The sequence below is a fragment of the Diabrotica virgifera genome, chromosome 5 (assembly GCF_917563875.1).
Source record: "Diabrotica virgifera virgifera chromosome 5, PGI_DIABVI_V3a".
NCBI lineage: Eukaryota > Metazoa > Arthropoda > Insecta > Coleoptera > Chrysomelidae > Diabrotica > Diabrotica virgifera.
In genome coordinates, this window is record NC_065447.1 from 2,160,707 (window position 1) to 2,184,985 (window position 24,279).

The 24,279-nt window shown below is 32.4% G+C and overlaps 1 protein-coding gene across 5 annotated transcripts in view; it reads left to right on the forward strand.

The window, feature by feature from the left end:
* The window catches only part of LOC114333597 (protein sickie), an 823,608-nt gene that overhangs the window by 612,239 nt on the left and 187,090 nt on the right, over nt 1–24,279 (forward strand). For all 5 annotated transcript variants that reach the window (XM_050651212.1, XM_050651214.1, XM_050651215.1 and 2 more), the window contains 3 exons: nt 15,601–15,842; nt 17,952–18,164; nt 22,465–22,578. In XM_050651212.1, the coding sequence (XP_050507169.1) occupies nt 15,601–15,842; nt 17,952–18,164; nt 22,465–22,578 (569 nt within the window). The remainder of the gene's footprint in view (nt 1–15,600; nt 15,843–17,951; nt 18,165–22,464; nt 22,579–24,279) is intronic.

Below are 24,279 nucleotides of genomic sequence, written 5' to 3' on the forward strand. Positions count from 1 at the left end.
GTGTGGGAGAATCGAGAACTACGCAATCCAGGAGAAGTAAAGAAGAAACAAAAAGGTTAGTCAGAATTTTTGTGAAACGGAGAGAGTTTGTTTTATATCCACACCATAGTTGTTTATTTTTGTATTGAACAGTTCTATAGCATAATTTAGTCATTCCAAAATTTAAAGAAGAAATAGGTAATCAATTCAAAAGGAGGAAAGTAAATTTTAGTATTTTTTGTAAGAATAGTCTAACAAATTATTTAAATAAAAAATTTGTTAAAATAAAGGAGATATCAGAATTAAAGATTAATTTATTAGATGAGAAATAGTTGCAACAGAATTGAATTTTAGTATAATTTTTAAATCTTATATTTATGGTATATTGGATAAATAGAAAAATATTTATAACATTTATATGACATCGAGTGTGTTTAATTTCCCTGTTTTGTCCCTGGATGAAGTAAGCAACTAGAGATACTAGAAACCACAAACCGAAGGTAATGCATTAAAATTAAAATAGCCCTGAAAATAAAATTTAGTAGAAAATTTTATTTAATTTTGGTTTTGTTTTACATAAGTAATAATTAAAATGATTAAGTAATTAATCAAAATAAAAATTTGCTGATCAATCTCATAACAGAGAGAAATACAGAGCATAACGTATGTATTTAATTTAATATCTCAGCCTCCCTTTTAAACCTAGTTAGTAGGATAACAAAACAGTGTCCGTTCGATAAAACTGATATAAACGTATGATTCACCACCCAAATATAACAAAGAGAAGTTTTGCATCAGATAAATAAAGAGCCAAAGCATGGCCTAACGATAATTCCAAAAATCTGGATGCCACTTTTTATCTACTCCCATACCAGTCCCAGACATTCCCCGGTCCCCGGCGTATTCAAACTGATTCCAGCCATTTCCTACTTTCATCTTTGTCGTCTCAATTCTACAAACGATCCATTTCATTCGAATGAGTACACCGATTCTGATTCTGGTGTATTCTATAAGTTAAATTTTGAGCAGGTAGAAGAGATGTCGCAATCGTGAATATTGTGAAATACATTTCCTTGCTGTAAAAGAACTTTTCATTTCAGTATCAAATTAATATTGTGAAGAGCGTTGCGAAATTTATATAAAGGGGTGTTAATTCAATTCAAATACAGTTGTCAACGAAGTGCGAGCAAATAATGTGGAGTGATGAATTTATGTCTGCTAACTGACATTTCTCTTCATATCTTTTAGTGTCGTTATTTCTATAGTGTGAGTCTATACAGTGTACAAAAAAGGTAACGTAAATTTCTGATAGTTTTACGTCAAAAAGCTAGAAAATACTTACTTTTTCCGTCCTTATTTCCAATTGAATGCGTCAGTGAAAAAAGTGGTAAGTCACATGTTTATGTTTTTTGTGCCAATCTTGCTTCGCTAATGGCTTGATTACACGTAACGAGTACAGTGGCGAGACAGCAAACTGTTACTAGGCCGAGACAGTGATGAGGGCGAGAGATGGTTTATACGTATTTGGCAATTTTTGAATTTGGAGGCGAGTCAGTTCAGTTTCGATTCACAAAATCAAAGAGTAAGTGTACTTATGGATCATAAAGCTGACATTAAAAATATATCAAACGACTTATACCACTGCTTATACAATAACTGACGGATATATTATGAGAAGGTGATAAGCTTCTTTGGACTAGACTATAGACAATGAATTTTAAAAAAACTAAATCTCGCTGCTCCCGATTTCTTCGATTCATTGATTTTTTATTTCTTGTCTATATGTCGAATTTTAATTTTTTATTTTACTTGACTTCTTGAGTTTTAAAACCAACAATATTTATTTCCTCTACAATCGATACATATTATGCTGCATCACGTTTTTGTTTATTTTTATACTCCAAAGATTTGAAATTTCAAAAGAACGGGTGTGACTTATACAACTTAACTAAACGTTATTGTTCTATCTGAGTTCCATTTGTTAGCTATTTTTGAGAATCACAGATCACATTGATTAACACAAGTAGTCTCCTCTGATAAAGTGGTAATGTGCACAGTTACACAGCGAGTGTTGTTTACACATACCGAGTGGATTGGCGAATATACCATTGAAGGGTGGGAGGTCGAAGAGTCGGCCTAGTAAATAGAACAAGATCCGAGTGGCTGTCTCGCCATATGACTGGGTCGAGTTCTCAGCCAAGTACTCGTTAGTATGTTTATACCAAACGAGCACTCGGCCGAGAACACTGTCTCGCTATAATACTCGTTACGTGTAATCAAGGTTTAACTTATGTATATGTTTCGTGGGTAGTGTGTTGACGGAAACAATTATGAAATTAAAGTAAGTGTAAAACAACGAACAATAATATATTTATTTATTTTAATATACTAATATTGAATCGGTTTTTGCGGCAGAATTACGAGCTATTTATGAGCTCTTGAAATTATATAGTTTCGATTTTTGAGCTCATCCCCTTCACCCCCAAACAGCCCTTTAATTGATTTAACTTAAGAGAAAAATGCTGAGAAAACTTAAAATATATCGTATTGCGGATATAATTCCTATAGCGTATATACTGCCATCCCATATTCCCGGCTTAAGAGAGAGTTGTACATAAAATAATTTAAATTAATTATTTGGCGACTACATATTGTTTAATAATTTATGAGATTGCAAAATATACGCATCTCAATTATTGAATTGCCATTTTCTTTCTATAGTGCAGTCACTGAAGGTAAAAATCAACTATGACCTTCGATTTCGGTAAATCTCCATTCATTTTCACGAATTAACAATAACAATTTGAGGTTTTAACCTGGGGTATATGTCACCCCTTCTCGGGGGTGAAAATTACTTTATTAAAAATAACCCCACAAATCGAGAGAGGGACAAATTGTAAGCAAAATTTGTTATATAATGTGATTAAAATAAATCAATACTTTTTGAGTTATTAAAGATCAAATATTTTAATTTTTGTGAAAGAAAATGCATGCTTTAAAGCGATTTTTCATAAATAACTCAAAAACTGTAAGTTTTTACAAAAAAGTGTTTATCACTAAAATTGAAGCTAATAAAAAATATAATAAATTGCTTACTTGAAAAACCCTCTAATGTTAATTTAAAGTTAGTTATTGGTAATTAAATGTATATTTTTTTCTGTGACTCTTCAAATCGAAGGATTCCAGCTTAAATAACGGGAAAGAGATGCATTTTATAACACTTAGGTACTAAATACTTGTCAAAGTACTTAGAAATACCTATCAAAAATGAGCTCTAGAAAAAGTCAATAGCATCAAAATCCGCTCACCAATTTTCGTGAAAATGAATGGAGATTTACCGAAATCAAAGGTCATAGTTGATTTTTACCTTCAGTGACTGCACTATAGAAAAAAAAATGGCAATTCAATAATTGAGATGCGTATATTTAGCGAGCTCATAAATTATTAAACGATATATAGTCGCCAAATAATTAATTTAAATTATTTTAAGTACAACTCTCTCTTATGCCGGGAATATGGGATGGTTTTCTTGCGAAGGGGTTGTAGCTCTATAATCGAAAGGGGCGTGATTTAAGAGTTTATTCTTAGAATATTAGCTATACGAATAAAACTACTATTAACTTTTTTGTAAAAACTTACAGTTTTTCAGTGATTTACGAAAAACCGCTTCAAAGCATGCATTTTTTTCACGAATAATTAAAATTTTTGATCTTTAATAACTTAATAAGTATTGACTTATTTTAATAACTTTATATAATAAATTTTGCTTATAATTTGTTCTTTTATAGATTTGTGCAGTTATTTTTTATAAAATAATTTTCACCCCCGAGAAGGGGCGGTATCCACCCTCAGGGTAAAGGCGCAAGGTGGTACCATGTCACCTTTGTTTCTTGAGGTATCCTCTAACCACTGACCAATTTTCGTAAAAATCGATGAAGGTTCACCGAAATTGAAGGTAATCGTTGATTTTTACTTTCAGTGACTGCACTATACAAAATAAATGGCAATTTGCTGATTTAAATGCGCGTAATTTGGAACCTTATAAATTATTAAATGATATGTAGTCGCCAAATAATTAATTTAATGCATTTGAAGTACAACTTTCTCTTAAGCCGGGAAGATAGGGTGGTTTTCTTGCGAAGGGGTTGTAGCTCAATAATCGAAATACACGTGATTTAATAGTTTATTCTTAGAGTATATACGCTATAGGAATTATATCCGCAATACGATATATTTTAAGTTTTCTCAGCATTTTTCTCGTAAGTTAAATCAATTAAAGGGTTGTTTGGGGGTGAAGGGGATGAGCTCAAAAATCGAAACTATATAATTTCAAGAGCTCATAAATAGCTCGTAATTCTGCCGTAAAAACCGATTCAATATTCCTATTTTTAAGTACTCAGCCCCCCCCCCCCCCCCACTAAAGTATCAAATTCCTGCTCAGTGGAACGAGCTCAAAATTTTTAGTTTGCGGAATATGAGAGCTCATAAATAGCTCATAAATCAGGGCTATTTGTTTTTTGATTTTTGTAAGTGGGGGGGGGGGCAGCTCAACACGGGTGAGATCTAGATGCAACTATGAACTCTACCAACTGTTCAAAAGAGGTACCGACATCAGATTTCGTTGAACTTCAGAGACTTCGATAGGTTGGTCACGTAGTGAGAATGGAGACCGAAAGATTGCCGAAAAAAGCCATAGATAATAAAATTCAGGACGTAAGACCAAAAGGACGTAAGACCCTTGGAATTACATTGTCAAGCTACGGAGACAAGATGGACAAAGAAGTGAGAATTCAAGTACAAAAAGCAAATAGAAACCTATATAACACTATATGGCGAAACCGACATATTAACACTGAGATGAAGTCAAGAATTTATAAACCCAGTGTAAGACCAATAATGACATAGGTATGCATCAGAAACAAGACCCGATACAGTCACAACACAAAGACTACTGGAAACGGCAGAGAAGAGAGTACTGAGAAGAATTACAGAAAATACACTGAGAGATCGAAACAGGAATGAAATTAGAAGACAGTGTAACGTACAGTGTATAAACGAATAAACACTAAATTGAAAAAAAAAGAATGTGTGTGTACTTTGTACGCACGTAAGAAGTTATACTTCTACTACATATTATGTAATTTTTAAGACAATACCAAAAATTTAAAAAAATAAAAGAATAAAACGCACACAAACACATTGAAAAATGCCACAAAGAAAAAATTATTTCTGAACAATAATAATTGTTGGCAAAAATTTTAAATACGCATTTTCTGAAAAAAAAATTAAATAACAAATATACTTAATATCATAAAATGCATAAAAAAATAAAAACTTGCATCGGGAATCGAACCCGTGAATTTTGGGGCGCTTTGATTCGTAATCGAAGCCTAGACTCACTCGTCCAATTCCACATTATTTGTCATGTGGAAAAATAGGGTAACTGAACGTTTTACTGTTTGACAGTTGTTTTGAATATAATTAAATTATGTAGTTTAAATTTTGTGGAAGAAAATATTAAAATATAACAAAACAGTAAGAAAACAATATATTAGATGAAGATCGGTAGAAATTTTGTTGGTAATCAAATTAAGTATGTAAATCAAAGCATTACATACCTACTAGATAAATAAATCTACGCCAAAAAATCATAATTTAAAAATAAAAATCGGACCTAATTTCGGATTTCTCTCTAAAATCCCCATTCTTGAGAAAATAAATGTATGTATTCCAACCTAATCCAAATGTATAATTATAATATGATTATAATAAAAACTACTTACCAAATTAGAATGAGTTTTCCTTGTCCAAAATAGTCCAAAAGTCCAAAAATATAGGTATATGAAAACTATTTAAAAAGGCAGTATAACTACACTCTGGGCTAAAATTAACGGGCCACCTTAAAAATGGGTCATTTTTCATGTCTTATATCTCCTAAACCTGTTGTCCGATTTAAGTGATTTTTTTAATATGTTATAGCCTTGTTCCTTGACAATATCGTTATAATAATATTGTTGTTAAAGAGGTACATTTTCATTGTATACCGGGTGTACGAATCAAACTGTGCTTTTTTCTTAAAGTTTGCATCACCCTGTGGAATATTCTAGTATTTTTAGAACACTTAAACTAAAATCTAACTATAGCCTCATACTTTCTCAACATTTTGTTGTTTGATTGATTCTCTTATGTTGGATAATAAAAAAGTTAAGTGCTTTAACAACTAGACATGTTTTTTATCAATAGAGGGTGTTTTTAAAAAATTTTGGAAAAGTTTAAGGGGTAATTCTGCATGAAAAAATAATGACAGTTTGCTTTATAAACTTATGTCCGCAAATGCTTCGTTTCCGAGATAGGGGGTGTTGAAATTTTTCTGACAAACTGATGATTTATTTATTGCTATATATGTAATTATTCTTTTGATTTTTCAACGACATAATCGTTTTGTTTTTGTAATAACTCAGCCATTTTTTATCCAAATCACTTTTATCATAGCACCTTTTAAAGGTATCAGTAAAATATTTAAAAGATGTCTCCATAATTTTTTTCTAAAAATCTCTATTTCTTGCGTTATTTAATGATAAAATGTTTGATTCAAGATTAATTCGAAAAAACCCCGATTTTAAGTTGGCTGTAACTTAGGTTGTGTTATTGCTATAATAATTTAAATAACACCACTCCATTTCATCAATTTCGATCGTGAATAACTTTGCTAAATATCAATTTACCGAAAAAGTAGTATATAAAATTTTTTACTCAGAATTGAAATATCTATCACTTTTCCGAGGTTATTTTGAGGTTAAATATTTCCACCCCCGAGAAGGGGTGGAACTCACCCCCAGAGCAAAAGCACACATCGGCACAATATCACTTTTTTTCTTTGACATATTATTTATATGTATGCCAAATTTCAAGTCAATCCAAGCGGTTCTTTAAAATTTACCGCAAAAACCGTCAAAGAATGGACTATTATTTGTTTCTTCACTTTTACTATAAAGAAGCTGTTTTTGTCTTTGACGTTATCAAAGGCCACCCTGTGCGCCTGTACTATGAATTTATTTAAAACTGCTATTATTAAACTCTTGTAAAAATTAAACAAACAAGCGTCAGCTGGCTGATATGTAAACAATTGATAAACCATGACAATTCAATTGTTTCTAGACTAGTGTTCGAAGTCTCAGTGCATTATCTTTGTGTGTTAAAACATAGTTCTCGTTTTTCTACAATCAGGAGATAGATTCGTAAGTTGTAGTTTAGATTGATTTCAAGAAAAATTTTAATCGAAAGATTTCTTCATTTTAACCAACAATTTTAAAGAAACATGCAAAGAATAAATGGGAAACTTTATATCAAAGCCAGTACAACTAATGCTCATAATAGTCACTATTATCAAATTCATCGAACTTTGCCCAATAGCTTTCCTCAGGAGACCTCTAGTAATAATTAATGCTACTAATAATTTTTTATAACTGACATAAAATGTCATAATTTGCCATCTTTTGTCAGTTGCTTAAACATATTTATCATATTCACCATATCATCATATTTTATCCCATGGGGTCAAAACTATTTCTATCCCTCTCGCGGATGTAAAAAATTTATTATCGTTGATCACTCCTATTTTTTATTATTTGAAGGCAAATTACAATTATTATTGAATCTACGGTTAACAAACTTATAACAATCAGTTTGTTTCGTGTTTTCCGGACATGGAAAATTATTATCCTGTTGAATTTCTGTCAACATAGATTTCAGAAATAACTTTTGAGATGGTCTATTATTTCATGTCTCTGTGCTATCGATTCGTGAAGATAGTCCCAAATTTTGCCAAACTTTGACCACACTTTGACACATTTTTTTAGTATTTTAGTACCTATACTAAATTTAAAATCAAGATGCAGTAGAAATAAACAAATCAAGACACGTTAAATGCTACTTGGAGCACTCCCGAATCATAATTTACGATGTATGTATATGAAAACATTGTAAATCCCAAATCATGATTTCCAAAGTTTATACATACATTGTAAATTGTGATTCGGGAGTGCTCCTAGTTTTTAACTTGTCTTGGTTTGTTTATTTCTACTGCATCTTAAATGTAAATTAAGTATAGTTACCTAGTATTTTATTTTTTACAGCAAACTTGTTGAAACTTCTGATGTTTCTGACGAGTTATAGAAAAACATTGTATTATTCATGGGGCAAAATGAAGATTTTAGCGCTCTTATGATCACATCTAAAATCTACTGTTTTTGCTCATTACATAATAAATAACTATATTTTAATGTATTTCCAAGGCATGTGCCGACACAATCATTTTACCTTAGTCAGCAATCCTTAATTCTAACCTACTTACTACAGGATCATCCGCTTACGTTATTTCTAAGACGTTGTGCAATTTTTATTGGAATTTTTGTTGACATTTTGCATACCAATAATGAGAAATACAACATAAATTGTTATAGTTATCATCATTAATACAATTTTTTAATAAGGTAATTATTGTGGTTTTCTGCATGTACCTATAGATTCAACTTTTTTTTTGACTAAGGTCAAGTCATCGCATTGTTGTAAATTACACAGTCTACAAAAATTTAAATGTAAAACCTTGTGTTTAGTGGTTTGGTTTATCAACTCTTTTACATATTCGTTGCATTTGTAATAATTATTGTGAATACAAATGCTGATTGTTATTCATTCGTATCGTTATTGGAAAAGTTAACGATTCACTAACACCAAATTTCAAAGAAACATGACATAATTAGGTATCTTGTACTTAAGGTTTTTAATGTTCAAAGTCTTTTTCTTTTTGATTATTAATTTATTTTTGTAGATTATGCATTGTAAATAAAGAAATTGTTTCTTTTCGTAGATCTGTGTACACTGCTGTCTCAAAAATCTTTTCTGTATACTCTATATTTAGATTTGCGGTTTTCGAATAGGCTTCACACCTGAATAGGCTTCTTTATCTATATATTATCATCTATAAAGAGGTAAGGGACGAGTCTTATTGCTCTGCTTTGCACAGATAACTATTTTTTTTTGTATGTACAAGATTTGCAGTTTAAGAAGATATATATCTAATATGTTAAGTTATCTAAGAATTTACTGCTACCAATGTTTTTAGCTTCTCCTAAAGAAATTCTTGTTTTAAGCAGCAAATGCTTAAATTTAAAAACATTATATATAAAATTCTAAAAAAATTAAAATAAAAGATAAAAGATAAATCAAAAAACAGACTATTCGTATATAAATTTGTGTTCATTGTTTGATGGACAGATTGTACAAATTGGACTCCATATTGTTTTGTCCTTTCACACAGACATTTTTAATTTCCAAGGACATTTTCAACTGTACACCAAATAATTGTGTCTAGTGTTTAGTTCTTGTTGTGTTTGGGAGAAACGTTTATCTATATAAATAAAAATGAATGTTTGTATGTATGTATGTTCCGTATAGACTCGCAAACTATGCATTTGATCGTATGATGACCTTAATCAAAGTTGTTGTGCATAAACCCGGGATGGTTTCTGAAGTGGTACGGTCTACCTAAGTGAAAAGGGGGCTTGCCCCCCGAAATTTTTTAAAATTTTTTTGGCCAATTTTTTTTTCTTAATTTTATACGATGTAGAACCAAAATATACATACAATCCTAAATTTTCACTTTTTTTATCTTCAACCGTTATTTTTTAATAGCCATTTAAATATTCAACATCTATATATATAAAATTCTCTTTCTCAGTGTTTGTTGCCATACTCCTCCGAAACTACTTGACCGATTTTTATGAAATTTGGCACTGCTGAAGTCGCTATCCAACGGTATATAAATCGTCTCTCTAGCTCAATTAGTTTCCGAGATAACAAAATGAGCCCGTAGGACAACACGAGAGCACGAGAGACGACATTAAGCACACGAGAAGAACGAGCGAAAATTGTACTAACATCCGTGAAATTATGAAGTTTTTAATTTTTCGATTACTATTTTTAATGTACAAAATATTGCCGAAGGACCATGTCTCTGGTATAATAATCAAAATTTTTGCAGATGCTTTTGATGGAGGCGCATCTCTGGTATAATAATCAAAATTTTGGCGAAGGCGTGGATCTCTGCTACAATAATAATTTTTCCCCAAAAAACTAGCGCAAGAACACTTCGCTCTCTGTCTCAATAGGTCCGTCCGTCAGTTTACTCCTTTTAATGCTTTTAAAATTTTACCAAAATACAGAAGCATAAAATCAAAGGCTATTGTTAATCAAAAAAATTTTCTATAAAATATTTTGTAGAACACCTACGTTTTTTAGAGTTTATACAATTATTACAGAGAAAAGCAACTGCCGAAAGGCCACATTGACTCAAAGTCAATTGCTCGAATAAAAAAGAAAATTGAATATCTAAAATATTTATTCACAATAGTACAAAATATAGACATAAGAAAGATAGTATAATAGAACAAATTATATGATATTCCACGTATATAATCGTATATTAATTTATGCTGAAAACATCTTTATTATAAATCTTAAATATGTTTGAGCTTTGGAAATATAAGAAAAATAACGGCAGAAGTTTATTTCCGCTCTAGAACAAGAACAAAGTTTAAATGAACTAAAAATTGAACAGTGTGGTCCTTCTCAGAGGCATTTTTCAGTATGTCACAAGTAACCGCAAAAAAGGTAAGTCCATGGTAATACACATTTATAACATTTATTATAATCTGACATTTAAGTTAATTGTGACAGTTGTCAGAATCGTAATCAGCCAAATATGAAAAGGGTATTGCAGTTTAACCCTTTAATTTGCAATTTGGTATAAAAAAAAATCAATTGTGTTTATTGCATTTATAAAATGGTATTTTCTTTGATTTTTATAGTCTTACAAATTGTACAGATTATAGTCGTATATATAATTCCTAAATCATTTTTTGTTCGATTATAGCGCCATCTATCAACAATTAGAATAAATGTTATAACAAACTGTGATCACGGACGTACCATTTTTTTCTGTCACTTCCAACTTAATGCGTTAGAAAGAAATAAAAAAACTGTGATGCACTGAAAGATGTCTCTGAGAACGAGTATCCATAAGTGGCAAACAACCTCAAAATGGTCATAGAAGATATAGAGATACTGTTGATAGGTTATTGCATTTAATAAACAATTACATATTATGAACCACAAATTAATATCTGTGATTATATACGTGGAATATCACATAATTTGTCCTATTAAATGTACCTCTCTTATATACCTACAATTTTTGCATTATTGTGAATAAATATTTGGACATATAATTTTCTTTTTTATTCGAGCAATTTGTATTTCGATCAATTTTTATATCGAGCAATTCATTTTCGAGCAGTTGATTTTGAGTTATTGATCTCTAGCAATTGCGTTCGACCAATTGATCTAGAATTAAAATTATGCCACATTATCTAATTATGACACATTATCTAAGGTGCAACGAAGTTCACCGAGTCAGCTAGTTTTAAATAAAATATTTATTGATTAAGAAATATGGGGATTAAGAAATATGGGGCGAGAACTGACATTATGCATAAAAAAGGACATAATAGTATGGCGTGGTATGGCTACAAATGGTTTCGATACCAATTTGAAACTGCTTTCGATATCAATTCGAAACAGCTTTTCTAGTATCAAAAACTCTCAAAAATCATTTTATCAGTTATACATTCTTCAGGTCTTCTTCTTGTCTTCTCATATTTATGGGAATGACGGTACAATACCTACTACGTACATCAAATTCTCACCTTGTATTAGATCCTTTTAATGGAAGATTATCCTGAAGCTTTTATTATCCTGTACTAAAAATAGACTCATTTGACGTCATATTCGATCTCTTTTTATCGTTGTAAACAGACATTTAAATGAAGTTTGAAAGACAAAACAAACAAGGCAGCCGCGGGATAATTTGCTTCTAGATTGAATTTTCATTGGTAGATGTCACTCTGTTTATAGTTTCTGAGTAATCAACAAAACAAAGCAAATTAATTTATATTTTAAGCCAATCAAAATTTTAATCTAATCTGTATGCAGCCAGATAATTGAGTATAGATCAGACAGAAGGCGGGCTTGATTAGAGAGAAATTTGAAGCCTCGGTGGTTTTTTGTACAATTTATCATCCTTTTTTTATATACATTTAAATTTTTAAAACACAAAATATCGTTTCGACATATCTAAATCATTATACAAAGTGTTTACAAATTGGTAATAATTAAATCATTCAATTTTATATCGCTACCTTGAAAGAAAACCGTCATATGTCAAAATATGTCAATTTTCAGAATGGGTCTTAGAAAAATCGATGAATTTTACAAATATAAATCTTTACCCATTTAGCCCAGTAAATGAACGGGAAATTCGGCGATACCGTGTAATTTTCAGGGGCAACTCCGAATTGCATGAAAATTTGGATTTAGATTTTACTTAACCTCCACTTCAAAGTTGAAATTGTGCCGTTGGTTGCTTTTACTTGGAGGGTGACAGTCACCCCTCCTCGGGGGTGAAAAAATATACGTTCAAGATAAGACCGTAAATGGATAAATTGACTGATTTTAAGCAACTTTTGTTCTATAGAGTTTTTTACGTAAGTCAATACGAGTTATTTGCCATTGAAAATGTTGATTTTTCGACAAAAGAACTACGTTTTCAGACGGTTCTTCGCAAATAACTCAAAAAGTAAATATTTTATCGAAAAAAATGTCCTTAACAAAAGCTTATAAAAAACCCAAAAAAATGGTGTATCAGTAAAGTCTATTAATCAAATAAAAACAAAGTTGTAGCTCATGAAAAATACGTTCTTATTCGTCTAATTCCAAATCGAATATTTCAAGGTGAAATCACCGAAAAATTAAGCACTTTTCGGGAAAAACCCATTTAAACTTTTTTGTGTCTATAAAAAGCTTTGTTTTAATTGTTAACAAAAGTTTTAGCATTAAAAATAAGGGAGTTACGCTCAAAATAAAGTTGGCCCTCTTTTTTTTTGTTAAAAATCATGAAAATCTCGCCGTGTTTAGCTCCCCAAATGAAATTAATCGCTACCGCTTTACAAACAATTTACTTACCTATCTATTTTTTATATGATCTCTCAGTCTCACCCGTTTAAAGTGTTTATTTTTGAAAGGGTTATAATTGAGAAAGCTTGAATGGGTCACTAATCACGAGTGTATGCAAATTTTGAACAGCCATATCTTAACCAATTTTTGTCTTACAGAGAAACAAAATGAAACTAGCATATTTATAATAGCAAAACCTATATTTTTTTATTCTTTAAGATTTTTCTTATCACTAATACTTTATAAGTTATTTTGAAAAAATGAAATTTTCAAAAATTTTTAGAAAATTTTTTTTTACTATAAAACCACATGTTTTCAAAAATAAGCACTTCAAACCAATCAAACTTACAGATCATATAAACAATACACATACAGTTAAAATAGATGGTAAAGCCAAACGATTAGTTTCATTTAGGGTGCTAAATAGAGGGAGGTTTTCACGATTTTTTTACCAAAAAAAAGGGACCAACTTTTTTTTTTCAGTGTAACTCGTTTATTTTTGATGCTGTAAACTTTGGTAAAAAACAAATAATAAGCTTTTTTTCGATACTTTAAAAATGTTAATAAGGTTTTCCCGAAAAACTCTTCTTTCTTCGGTGATTTCGCGTTGAATTATTCGATTTGGAATTAGACGAATACGACCGTATTTTTCATTAGCTACAACTTTGCTTCTACTCAATTTGTAGACTTTACTGGTACACCATTTTGTTCGTTTTTTTATAGGCTACACTTTTCCTAAGAATATTTATTTCGATAAAATATCTTTTTTTTGAGTTATTTGGGAAAAACCGCCTGAAAACGTAGTTTTTTTGTCGAACAATCAACATTTTAAATCGCGAATAACTCGAAAAGTATTGACTTACGTAAAAAACTTTATAGAACAAAAGGTGCTTAAAAGTCAGTTTATCCATTTCCGGCCTTATTTTAAACACGCGTTTTTCACCCCCCGAGAAGGGGTAAATGTCACCCCCCAAGTAAAAGCAACAAACGGCACAAATTCAACTTTGAAGTGGAGGGTAAGTAGAACCTAAATCCAAATTTTCATGCAATTCGGAGTTGCCCCTGAAAATTATACTCCAAAACGGTCATTTATTGGGCTAATTCTAATATTTTCGCTTTTGTGTGTACTGTGTCTTCTTCTTCTTGATGTACCTACCTATCCGTGACGAATATTGGCGATCATCATGGCAATATTTATTTGCGGAAAAGCTGCACAGATGTCGTATTGAACCAGGTTCTGATGTTCTTTAACCAGGATGTTCTTCTTCTTCCTGTATCTAGCTTTCCAAATATTTTTCCTTGCAAGAGGCTAGGGCATATCTGGATTCATTTCGCATAATGTGTCCAAAGTATTCCAACTTTCGAGATTTGATGGTGGTTAGTACCTCTCGGTTTTTTCCCATTCATCTAAGAACCTCCTCATGTGATCCGGTCAGTCCACGGGATTTTAAGAATTCTCCGATATAGCCACATCTCAAATACTTCCAATTTTCGGCACATATCTTCGTTCAATGTCCATGATTTAACACCATAAAAAAGGACAGAGAAGACGTAGCATCTCAGCATTCTTACTTTTATACCAAAAGAAAGGTTGCGGCTCTTGAAAAAGGCACCCATACGGTTGAAGGTTGATCTAGCCTTTCCGATGCGCGCTCTTATCTCTTGGTTGTTGGTCCATTCTTCATTTATTATGGTACCGAGGTAGTTGTAGTGCCTCACTCTTTCTACAGGGGTTTGGTTGATGTAGACCAAATGATGTAGATCTTCTTTTTTTTTTGCTTACGATCATAAGCTTCGTCTTCTTTACGTTTATATTGAGTCATCGTGACGTGTCATCTGCATACCTGATGTTATTTATCCGGTACTCGTTTAGTAGAATGCATTTTTCAATTTCATGCAAGCTTTGATAAATATTCTTTCACAGTAGAGATTGAAAATTAAAGGAGACAAAATGCAGCCTTTCCTCACTCCACGCTTTATTTTCACATATTCGGTGTTTTCACCTTCAACTCTGAGGTTTGCAGTACGATTCCAGTAAAGGTTTCTAATTATTTTCAGATCTTGGTTGTTAATTCCTGCTTCTTTTAGTATTTGCATCATCTTGGCGTGCTGTACTCGATCAAAAGCTTTCTCGTAATCAACCAGACATGCGTATACGTCGCAATACAATGACTTGTATTGAAAACAAAGCCTCTCTCGTGACTACTACGATTTAGTCAACTTGTAATTTGAAATAATTTCAACTGGATTTATTTTTTTACGAACGTCATAAGTCGTAGTCGTAAACTACAACTCGTTTTAAACATAATCTAAACTTCTTTACAAGACTGGCACAACTCAAAAAATGCGTAATTCTTCACAGAAACTATTTTATTATCTTTTTGTGTTTTTGATATATGACAATATTTTGAAAAATGTCAAACCAACTTTTCGAATAACAATAATGATACTTCTGCCATATGAGGTCCATGTCCATAGGCATAAATTAACTAAAGATTTTTTTGCAAACGAAATATGAACGAATAACTTATTACAAAATTTTATTTTTAGCACTCCCCGTCTTACCCCCGGCCTCACCGTGTTGACAGAACAGTCCAGTAGAAGGGGAGGCTCCAGCGAGTCTCCCCCACCTCCACCGGCTCCCAGAGTTACCTCAAAGTCATCCCGAAATGGTATTCCCCTTCAGGATTCGAAGCACGCCTACCAAGAAGGTAAACACGGACACTTAGAGTCGAAGCACGATTCCAAACACTCGCATCACCAGCAGTGGAAGCGGTATACAGATTCTCCAGGTTGGTATAGCAAAATAATTGATATATACATAAGTAGTTAAGCAAGGTTATATTTTTGAAATCTTGTAAATTTTGTGACCAATCGATGTACACTTTTGAAGTGCCCCTAGGAAAAAATCAAGTATTGTAAAATCTGGAGATTTTGAGGGGAGGATCCAATATGTGCAGTTTTGCTACAAAATGAATTTATTCCATAATTTTACCCCTCACTGTATTTCTCAGACTATCAACAGAGAAAACTCAATCGATGGTAATATCCAAGAACCCAATTAGATGTAAATTAGCAGTGGACGACCATATAATCGAACAGGTGATGGATTGTAGATATGTTCGTGTAGAAATATCTATCCTCAGGCATCTATGGTAAGAAACAAAACAGCAGGCCACGAACGCAGCTTGAATATCTGGTTTTCTGAGGGATATAATCTGGCGGAATAAATATATGAGCACTGAAAGCAAAGTCCGTATTTATAAGACATGTGTTAGACTCGTACTGACATACGCAGCTGAGACAAGGGCCGAGACAACAAAGTCCAAACAAATAATGAAAACAACAGAGATGAAAACCCTAAGATCCATAAGAGGTATCACACTCAGAGATAGGATACGAAACGAAGACACATTGAGAGAGCTAGGCGTTCAAGACGTAGTGAGATGAACAAGAGCACGACGGTGAATGTAGAGAGACCACTTTGATCGGACGGATCCTGAACGTATGATGGCGAAATGGGCGAAGACGCAGAAGCCCTACACCAAGAGACCCATAGGAAGACCCAAAAAACGATGGTACGAGAGCTGAGGCTTTAGATCGCAGCAGAGACTGTAAAAAAGCGTTTGAAAAAGCTGTGAAAAAGCGTTTGACAGAGTACGCCACGATAGGCTAAGAGATATTCTTAAAAGAAAAGACATAGATAATAAAGATCTGCGATTATTTCTCAATTTATATTGAAATCAGAAAGCTAACATCAAAATAGAAAATGAGATATCAAAAGCAATAGAAATACGTAGAGGAGTAAGACAGGGATGCATTTTGTCACCACTGCTATTTAATGTATATAGTGAAAGCATCTGTCAGGAAGCCCTTTTGCAAGCAAATGAAGGAATCTTAATCAATGGAGAGGTTGTAAATAATATTCGATACGCGGACGACACTGTACTAGTTGCAAGAACAGTAGAAGAATTACAACGATTACTTACAAACATAAATATTGCTTGCAACAATTATGGCATAAACATTAATATCAAATAAACCAAGTATATGGTATTCAGTAAAATCATGACATAACCAGCACATATTAGTATAAACGACATTCAAATTGAAAAAGTATCAAGTTACAAATACTTGGGAACTTTAATAAACGAAACTGGAGACCGAAACAATGAAATAAAAAGACGTATCGAAATTGCCAGGGCCACCTTCATAAAGATGAGAAAATTCTTCTTCAACAGAGATATAAGCATCCCTCTACGATTAAGAATGCTCAGAGGCTACGTATTTAACGCGCTATTATACGGTGTAGAGGCCTGGACTCTCAAACAGAACAACATAAAAAATATTGAAAGTTTCGAGATGTGGTGCTACCGTCGAATGCTGAAGATAAGTTGGGTTGAAAGAATCACAAATCTTGAAGTAATACGAAGGATAGGAAGAGACTCAGAAATTTTGTTAACGATAAAACGAAGAAAACTCGAGTATTTGGGTCACCTGATGAGAGGTCATAAATACGCATTACTTCAAAATATAATGCAAGGAAAAATGGAAGGAAAACGGAATCCAGGCCGTAGAAGAATGTCATGGTTGCGGAAGTTGAGAGAGTAGTTTGGCTGCACCACTAATGAACTTTTTAGGTCAGCTGTAAACAAGGTCAGGGTAGCCTTGATGATTTCCAATCTCCGATAGGAGTGGCACAAGAAGAAGAAGAGACTGTAACAGAAGAAACAGGACATACTCCTATTAAAAGATGAAGAAAGAAGAAGACTCTATTTCTCCAAACTGTGTTTTTATACATATTGCTTTTATTTCATTTGACTGCATATTAATCGTGATTTGTGTTAGTATGATGATGTTAGATCTGAGTTTTGACATTAATCAAATTTCTTTATGTGTAGGTGTTGGTTCACCTCCTCCTCCAGCGCCCGCTCCAGGCAGTCCCACTCAAGGAAGACGGGAGAGAAGAGCAAGTCCACATGGGAGCAGCAGCGGCAAAGACAAAAGCGGGAAGGGAGCTAGGGGAGTGCCGCAGAGTTTCGGGTATTTCAAGAGGAACGGTTCTGGGATGAATGGGCAGGTGAATGGCAACAGCAACGGGCAAACTGTTCAAGGTAACTATTAAATGATTGTTCATAATTGTCATCATATTTTTTATACTGGCTGTGCCAAAAGAACGGGACGGTCTAATATTTGACGAAATTAAGACATTTTTTGCCTTTCTGTAACAATTTTTTTTAATCTAATGGGATTCAATTCCTGAGACTTAGACGTAATAAATAAACCTTTAAAAAGTTAATTTTTTATATTATTATGGCTGTTTTACCCGATTTTATAAAAAAAAAAGGTCGAGAAAAGGTCTGCTGGGGGTCAATTTACCCCTGTACTGAAAAGATGTTGTGTTTTTTACTTTTTAGAGGTTTATTTAGTAGTCTTATATACCCTCACCGGCTCAAAATTCCGCCACTAAAAATTTTTGATTAAGTTTGACAATTTATTACTTTATTATTTGTACTACGATTTTTAAGATTCTTGCATCAGTTTGTAGGTAGGTACATGTATTGATATCGTTTATTATTATTCCAGTATCAAAGCGGAAAAATTAAAGAGCTGATTTTGTTTCATAGTCCTTTCGTATTACCCCGGAGTAATCCCTAAGGTTTTGTTTTTTGAATTACCCGAATAGCCCCTTTCTGGTAAGAGCTGCACAATTTTTTGTAAATAAAAACACTGATTGACTCAGAAACATAAATATCTTAACTAGAGATTGGATTGATAAGATTAGAATGGTCCTCATGCAGCTCAGATCTCAATCCTATAGAACATGTATGGGATTAATAATTGAAAATAGCTATTCGCCGTCATCCTAGGGCTCCAAAAAATTTGGTACAGTTATGGCCCTTGTAGAGGAAATTCGGGCAATCAGGCTATTCCCCAGGTAAAGATAATACATCTTATTCGATGTCAAACAGATTGCAAGCAGTCGTTGCTGCGAGAGGGGGACATACACGCTATTTAATTGTTTTGTGTTGTTAGTTTTGTTTTGTGTTGGTAATTTTAGTGCGTTTGATATTTTTAATTAAATAAACCTTCGAAGCAGTGTTTTTATTTACAGCTTTTACAAGAAAAGAGATATTCGGATAATTTAAAAACAAAATCTTAGGGATGCCTCCGAGATAATAAAAAAGGAGTATGAAACAAAATCTACCCTTCAATTTTTCAACAGAATTTTTTAAATTCAGGAGAAAATACAACGCTTCTATTCATCTCCTTATAATGCCATCTAAGCAAAAAAATTTTGTTACCTTAATGATAACAAAATATATCAATAATACATGTACCTACAAGCTAATGCAAGAATCTTGAAAATCGGATTACAAAATAACAAAGTTATAGATTGTCAAACTTAATCAAAAATTTTTAGTAGCGGAATTTTGTGCCGGTGAGTGTTTAAAGTATCAAAAAAAAATTGGTTTACTGAGATGGGTGTAGTAGATTTTGAGAAAAATGTCTCCCAGTTTTGAAAAATGTGATTCCGAGAAAAACGCATGTATATTCCTGATGTGTTTTTATTGAATCTCACCCCACCGTGGCAAAAAGGGTTTAATTATTACCTTTTGCCTAATTGGACATACGTAAATATTTTTGGACCATACGCATGTCCCCAAAGTAATGTCCTTCGATTATACAAAACAGTGAACTATTAGGAGAACTGGTTCTAATATTTAATTTGGTCTGGTTTTAAAGTTACTAATTAACACGATAGTAAGGGTTGTGCACACGAGAAATAAAAGTGATAAGCGACAAAAACATTTATTAAAAACAACGAGTTTGACAAATAAGTGGCTTAACGATAAATTGTATTAGTAGCGAAAGAGAGAGAAAAGAGTCTTTATTATACACATTAAGTACCTTCTTAAAATTTAGCGTGCGAGGGAGTTATTGCGAGCGAGAGAACAACAGAGAAAAGAACATCGCTTTGGACGCTGAGAAGGGACTGCCGAAATTCTATTCAAATCACTGCATTATTATCTTTGATAGTTTACACTATTCGACCTGAAAAGGGCCACACGCTTTTGTATAAAAGCGTATTAATGTAAATAACTTGTTTTCACAACAATTCCTAAAATATTTTTACTGTAATTTTGTGGAATAAAATGGTCATATGTATTTAATCTCTAAACAGCAGTTTCTGGTGAATATTGGGTGCCCCCACTGTCCAGTAAAAGCTGTAAATGGTCGGCCAAAGCTTCTTTTTTTTATAATTCTGTCCCCTTTTTTATTTCTCGCTGCCCCTTCTATTGGCTTGCGCAATATGAGCTTTGTCGATATTCTCACACCAACTTGTTGCTATTTACCCAATTTTCTGGGTAATTCAGAATTCAGAACTGGGTAATTCAGAATTATTTCTGCAGTACACTGATTACGTTTAAATTGTCTTTTAATATCATGTCGTTTTCGATAAATTTCAATCATATATCGAACAATCGTGCTCGCTTTATAAGTTTTAACACCCAACTGTCGAGTTGCAGCTGCACAGGTCAGGCGTCGCGCGCGTTATTTTACACAAATGAGTTATTTATCTCGGGTAGGTACCGTTATATATTGTTATGATCTGCTTTCTATTACTTTGATATTAATTATTATTTATTTGATTAATTATTTAATTATATAAAATTATATAAAATCTCAGGGTGCCTTTTTATAATATAAAAAAAAAGTCTAAATTATCTTATGTTATACTTATGTTCTCTCGTGGTTTCAGTATCTCTTAGTTGATCCTTATCGGGATAAAATAGGAAAAGGAAATAAATAGAAAAATCATAAATACACACATACAAATACCTTTATTATCAAAAGCAATGCTCTGTAAATTTACCAATCAAATCCTGTGGGCATAACTGTCCAAAAGAAACTTTTAGCATATACATTAATCTAATTCAAACAAATATTTATCGCTTTGTTCTTGATACTATTTATAAAACAAGCTAAACAAACAAATTTGGTATTCGCAAATTACTTATACTTCCTATTAAATTTTTGAAATGTTGGAATCTTAAATGCATATGCTTTTACGTAAAAAAAATTAACTTCTGATTATAAAGAAAATCTACCACATAGGTTATTGACTGACCTTTTTGATTCACACACAATGATGTCTCCTCTTGACCCAAACAGCTCCTCCTTGTTGATTATGTTAGGCTACCAATCAAAGCCCTCTCCGTTCTCAGCAAACAATCCAGCAGGATACCAGCAACTATTCAAAACACAAGCCAGGCTTCCTTTGACCAGGACTCGTTCAATAAACTCCAAATCTCTCTCCTCTCTTTCTCTCAACAATAATCTCCTGAGACCCAAGTATATTTTTTACTTGGTGTCACAAATAATTTTTATAATGATAATTCTTGTAACTTACTCTTGGACTGTGCATAATCAAAGAGATATTTCTTCTCGATTTGATTTGTCTCTCGTACCACTTTTCGGCTACTCACTATCAAAACAAAACACTAGTACAGTACTTACTGCTGAACTACTCACGAAAACTTTTGACTGCCCCTTTTGGATGCCGGTAACACAATGAATTCCTCTTTCCAAAACTATCTCAACATTCAAACAAAACTTTCCCCATTCCAAATTGCCAAGCCAATCAGAAACATTTCTCTCTCCACCTCCCTCTGTTTCAATCGAAAAACAAGTCATTCCTTCAAACACTACTTCTACTCAAAACTAATGACTTTTCGGAAATTATCTAAATATTCCTGTCATTAAAGAAACATATTTAAAATTCCAATTCTCTTTACCTCTATTTTTCTAAAAACTAATAATTACATCTACCTGTGGATTTCACTTTTCCGTAAAAAACAATCGGTTTAAAATTATAATCCTAAATAACTTTCACTCCACTTTTATTTACAAAAATGTTTTTAATTCTTCATGGAAAATTTCATTAAGGAAAAACCACCTTGCGTGACAGCTAACTTCTAATAAATATTTACAAATCAATATACAGGGTGTATCAAATTTATGTGTCCGCGTTATATTAAAAAATAAAAATTTTATTCTATCTTTGATTGATAAATTGATACACAATAATATATACAGCTATAACTTAGATTTTAGATTATATTTCGAACTTCTTAGTAAAATTTTAGGACAGTATTTCTATGATACTAAGAAATGTTTTTACGTAAAAAAAATCGATTTTTATAACATCCAGAAAGTAAAAGTTCCTTTAATAAGTTTATGATAAACGCCACTGATATTGTCGATCACGTGATGGAAAACTTATGTCAGCGCAAACTACATATTCATACTCGCTTGCTTCCCATTCGCGTAAAACTTCTTAAAAGATGTTTCTCAACTTTAAACGATCCGTTACAATTTAAGCATTAAAAGTTTTCTCGTGTGTTCCAGTAATCCAAAATCAGTCTACGGGGAAAACGGCAGCTGTCTCCGCAGTTCCCAGGACCAAAGTTAAAGTTTCTGGGGGCACTCAAACTTGTTCGAGCGATCTTCAACAATCTCACAGTAAGTATGAACTGTGTCTGTGTATGGTATACAGGGTGTCCCGAAAAGATTGGTCATAAATTATACCACACATTCTGGGGTCAAAAATAGTTCGATTGAACCTAACTTACCTTAGTACAAATGTGCTCACAAAAAAAGTTACAGCCCTTTGAAGTTACAAAATGAAAATCGATTCTTTTCAATATATCGAGAACTATTAGAGATTTTTTATTGAAAATGGACATGTATCATTCTTATGGTAGGAACATCTTAAAACAAAATTATAGTGAAATTTGTCCACCCCATAAAAAATTTATGGGGATTTTGTTCCCTTAAACCCCCCCAAATTTTTGTGTACGTTCCAATTAATTCATTATTGTGGTACCATTAGTTAAATACAACGTTTTTAAAGCTTTTTTGCCTCTTAATATTTTTTCGATAAGCCAGTTTTTATTGAGATGCGGCTTCTTTTTCAATATATTTACGTAAAAATTTTATGGGAGTTTTGTTCCTTTAAACCCCCCAAATGTTTGTGTACGTTCCAATTAAACTATTATTGTGGTACCATTAGTTAAACACAGTGTTTTTAAAACTTTTGCCTCTTAGTCTTTTGTTCATAAGGCACCTTTTATCGAGATGTAGCTTCTTTTTCAAAATATACCTAAAAATGTAAATTATAAATAAATTTTCAGATTATTCACAGGTCTCTATAACCGTACTTAACCATATACAAATATGTGGTGGATTCGACAAACATTCAAAATATCTAGATAAACACTGGCTTATCGAAAAAGTACTAAGAGGCAAAAAAGTTTTAAAAATAATGTGTTTAACTAATGGTGCCACAACAATAATTTAATTGGAACGTACACAAAAGTTTGGGGGGGTTTAAGGGAACAAAACCCCCATAAAATTTGTATGGGGTGCACAAATTTTACTTAAATTTTTTTTAAGATGCTCCTGCCGTAAAAGTGTCACGTGTCCATTTTCAATAAAAAATCTCTGAGAGTTTTCGATACCTATATGAAAAAAAATCGATTTTCATTTTGTAACTTTAAAGGGCTGTAACTTTTTTTGTGTGCACTATTGTATATAGGTAAGTGAGGTTTAATCAACCTATTTTTGACCCCAGAATCTGTGGTATAATTTATGACCAATCTTTTCGGGACACCCTGTATAATGTTGTCGAAGTTTTATTATACACAATCTTTTGTCTTTTTGCCACAACTATTTATTAAAGTAGAGTTTCTAATATACGTGCAGTATTTTCTTGCGAATGAAATCAATAAAATGATTTCAAGTTGAATTCAACACATAAGTAGGATGTCTGGATCAAGATAAGTAATAATAGCCTGGGACAAGTTATCGTTAGGCAAAAGAAGTATGGCATGCCCAATGAAATGATGGAACGACAATTTAGAGGCAGAATAAAAGGCACCGTTGAAGAAAAACTGGTAGTACTGCCTATATCAAAGAAAAAAAAGTTGAATTCAATGATGGTAGAAGTTATATAGGAAAGAACAGTGAGATAACCGATCAGTTTTGATTGAATTAAAAGCCATTGTTCAATTTGTCACAATATATCAACCATTGTATAGGAATGGAGTCTAAGCTATATCATTGGATTCCAATGTTGAGGCTTCGACTAGATCTGTCCGTCAGCTGTAGTCTTATCTTAAATGAACATCTGAAAAATGAGTTTGGCAGGGACAAATCAAAGAT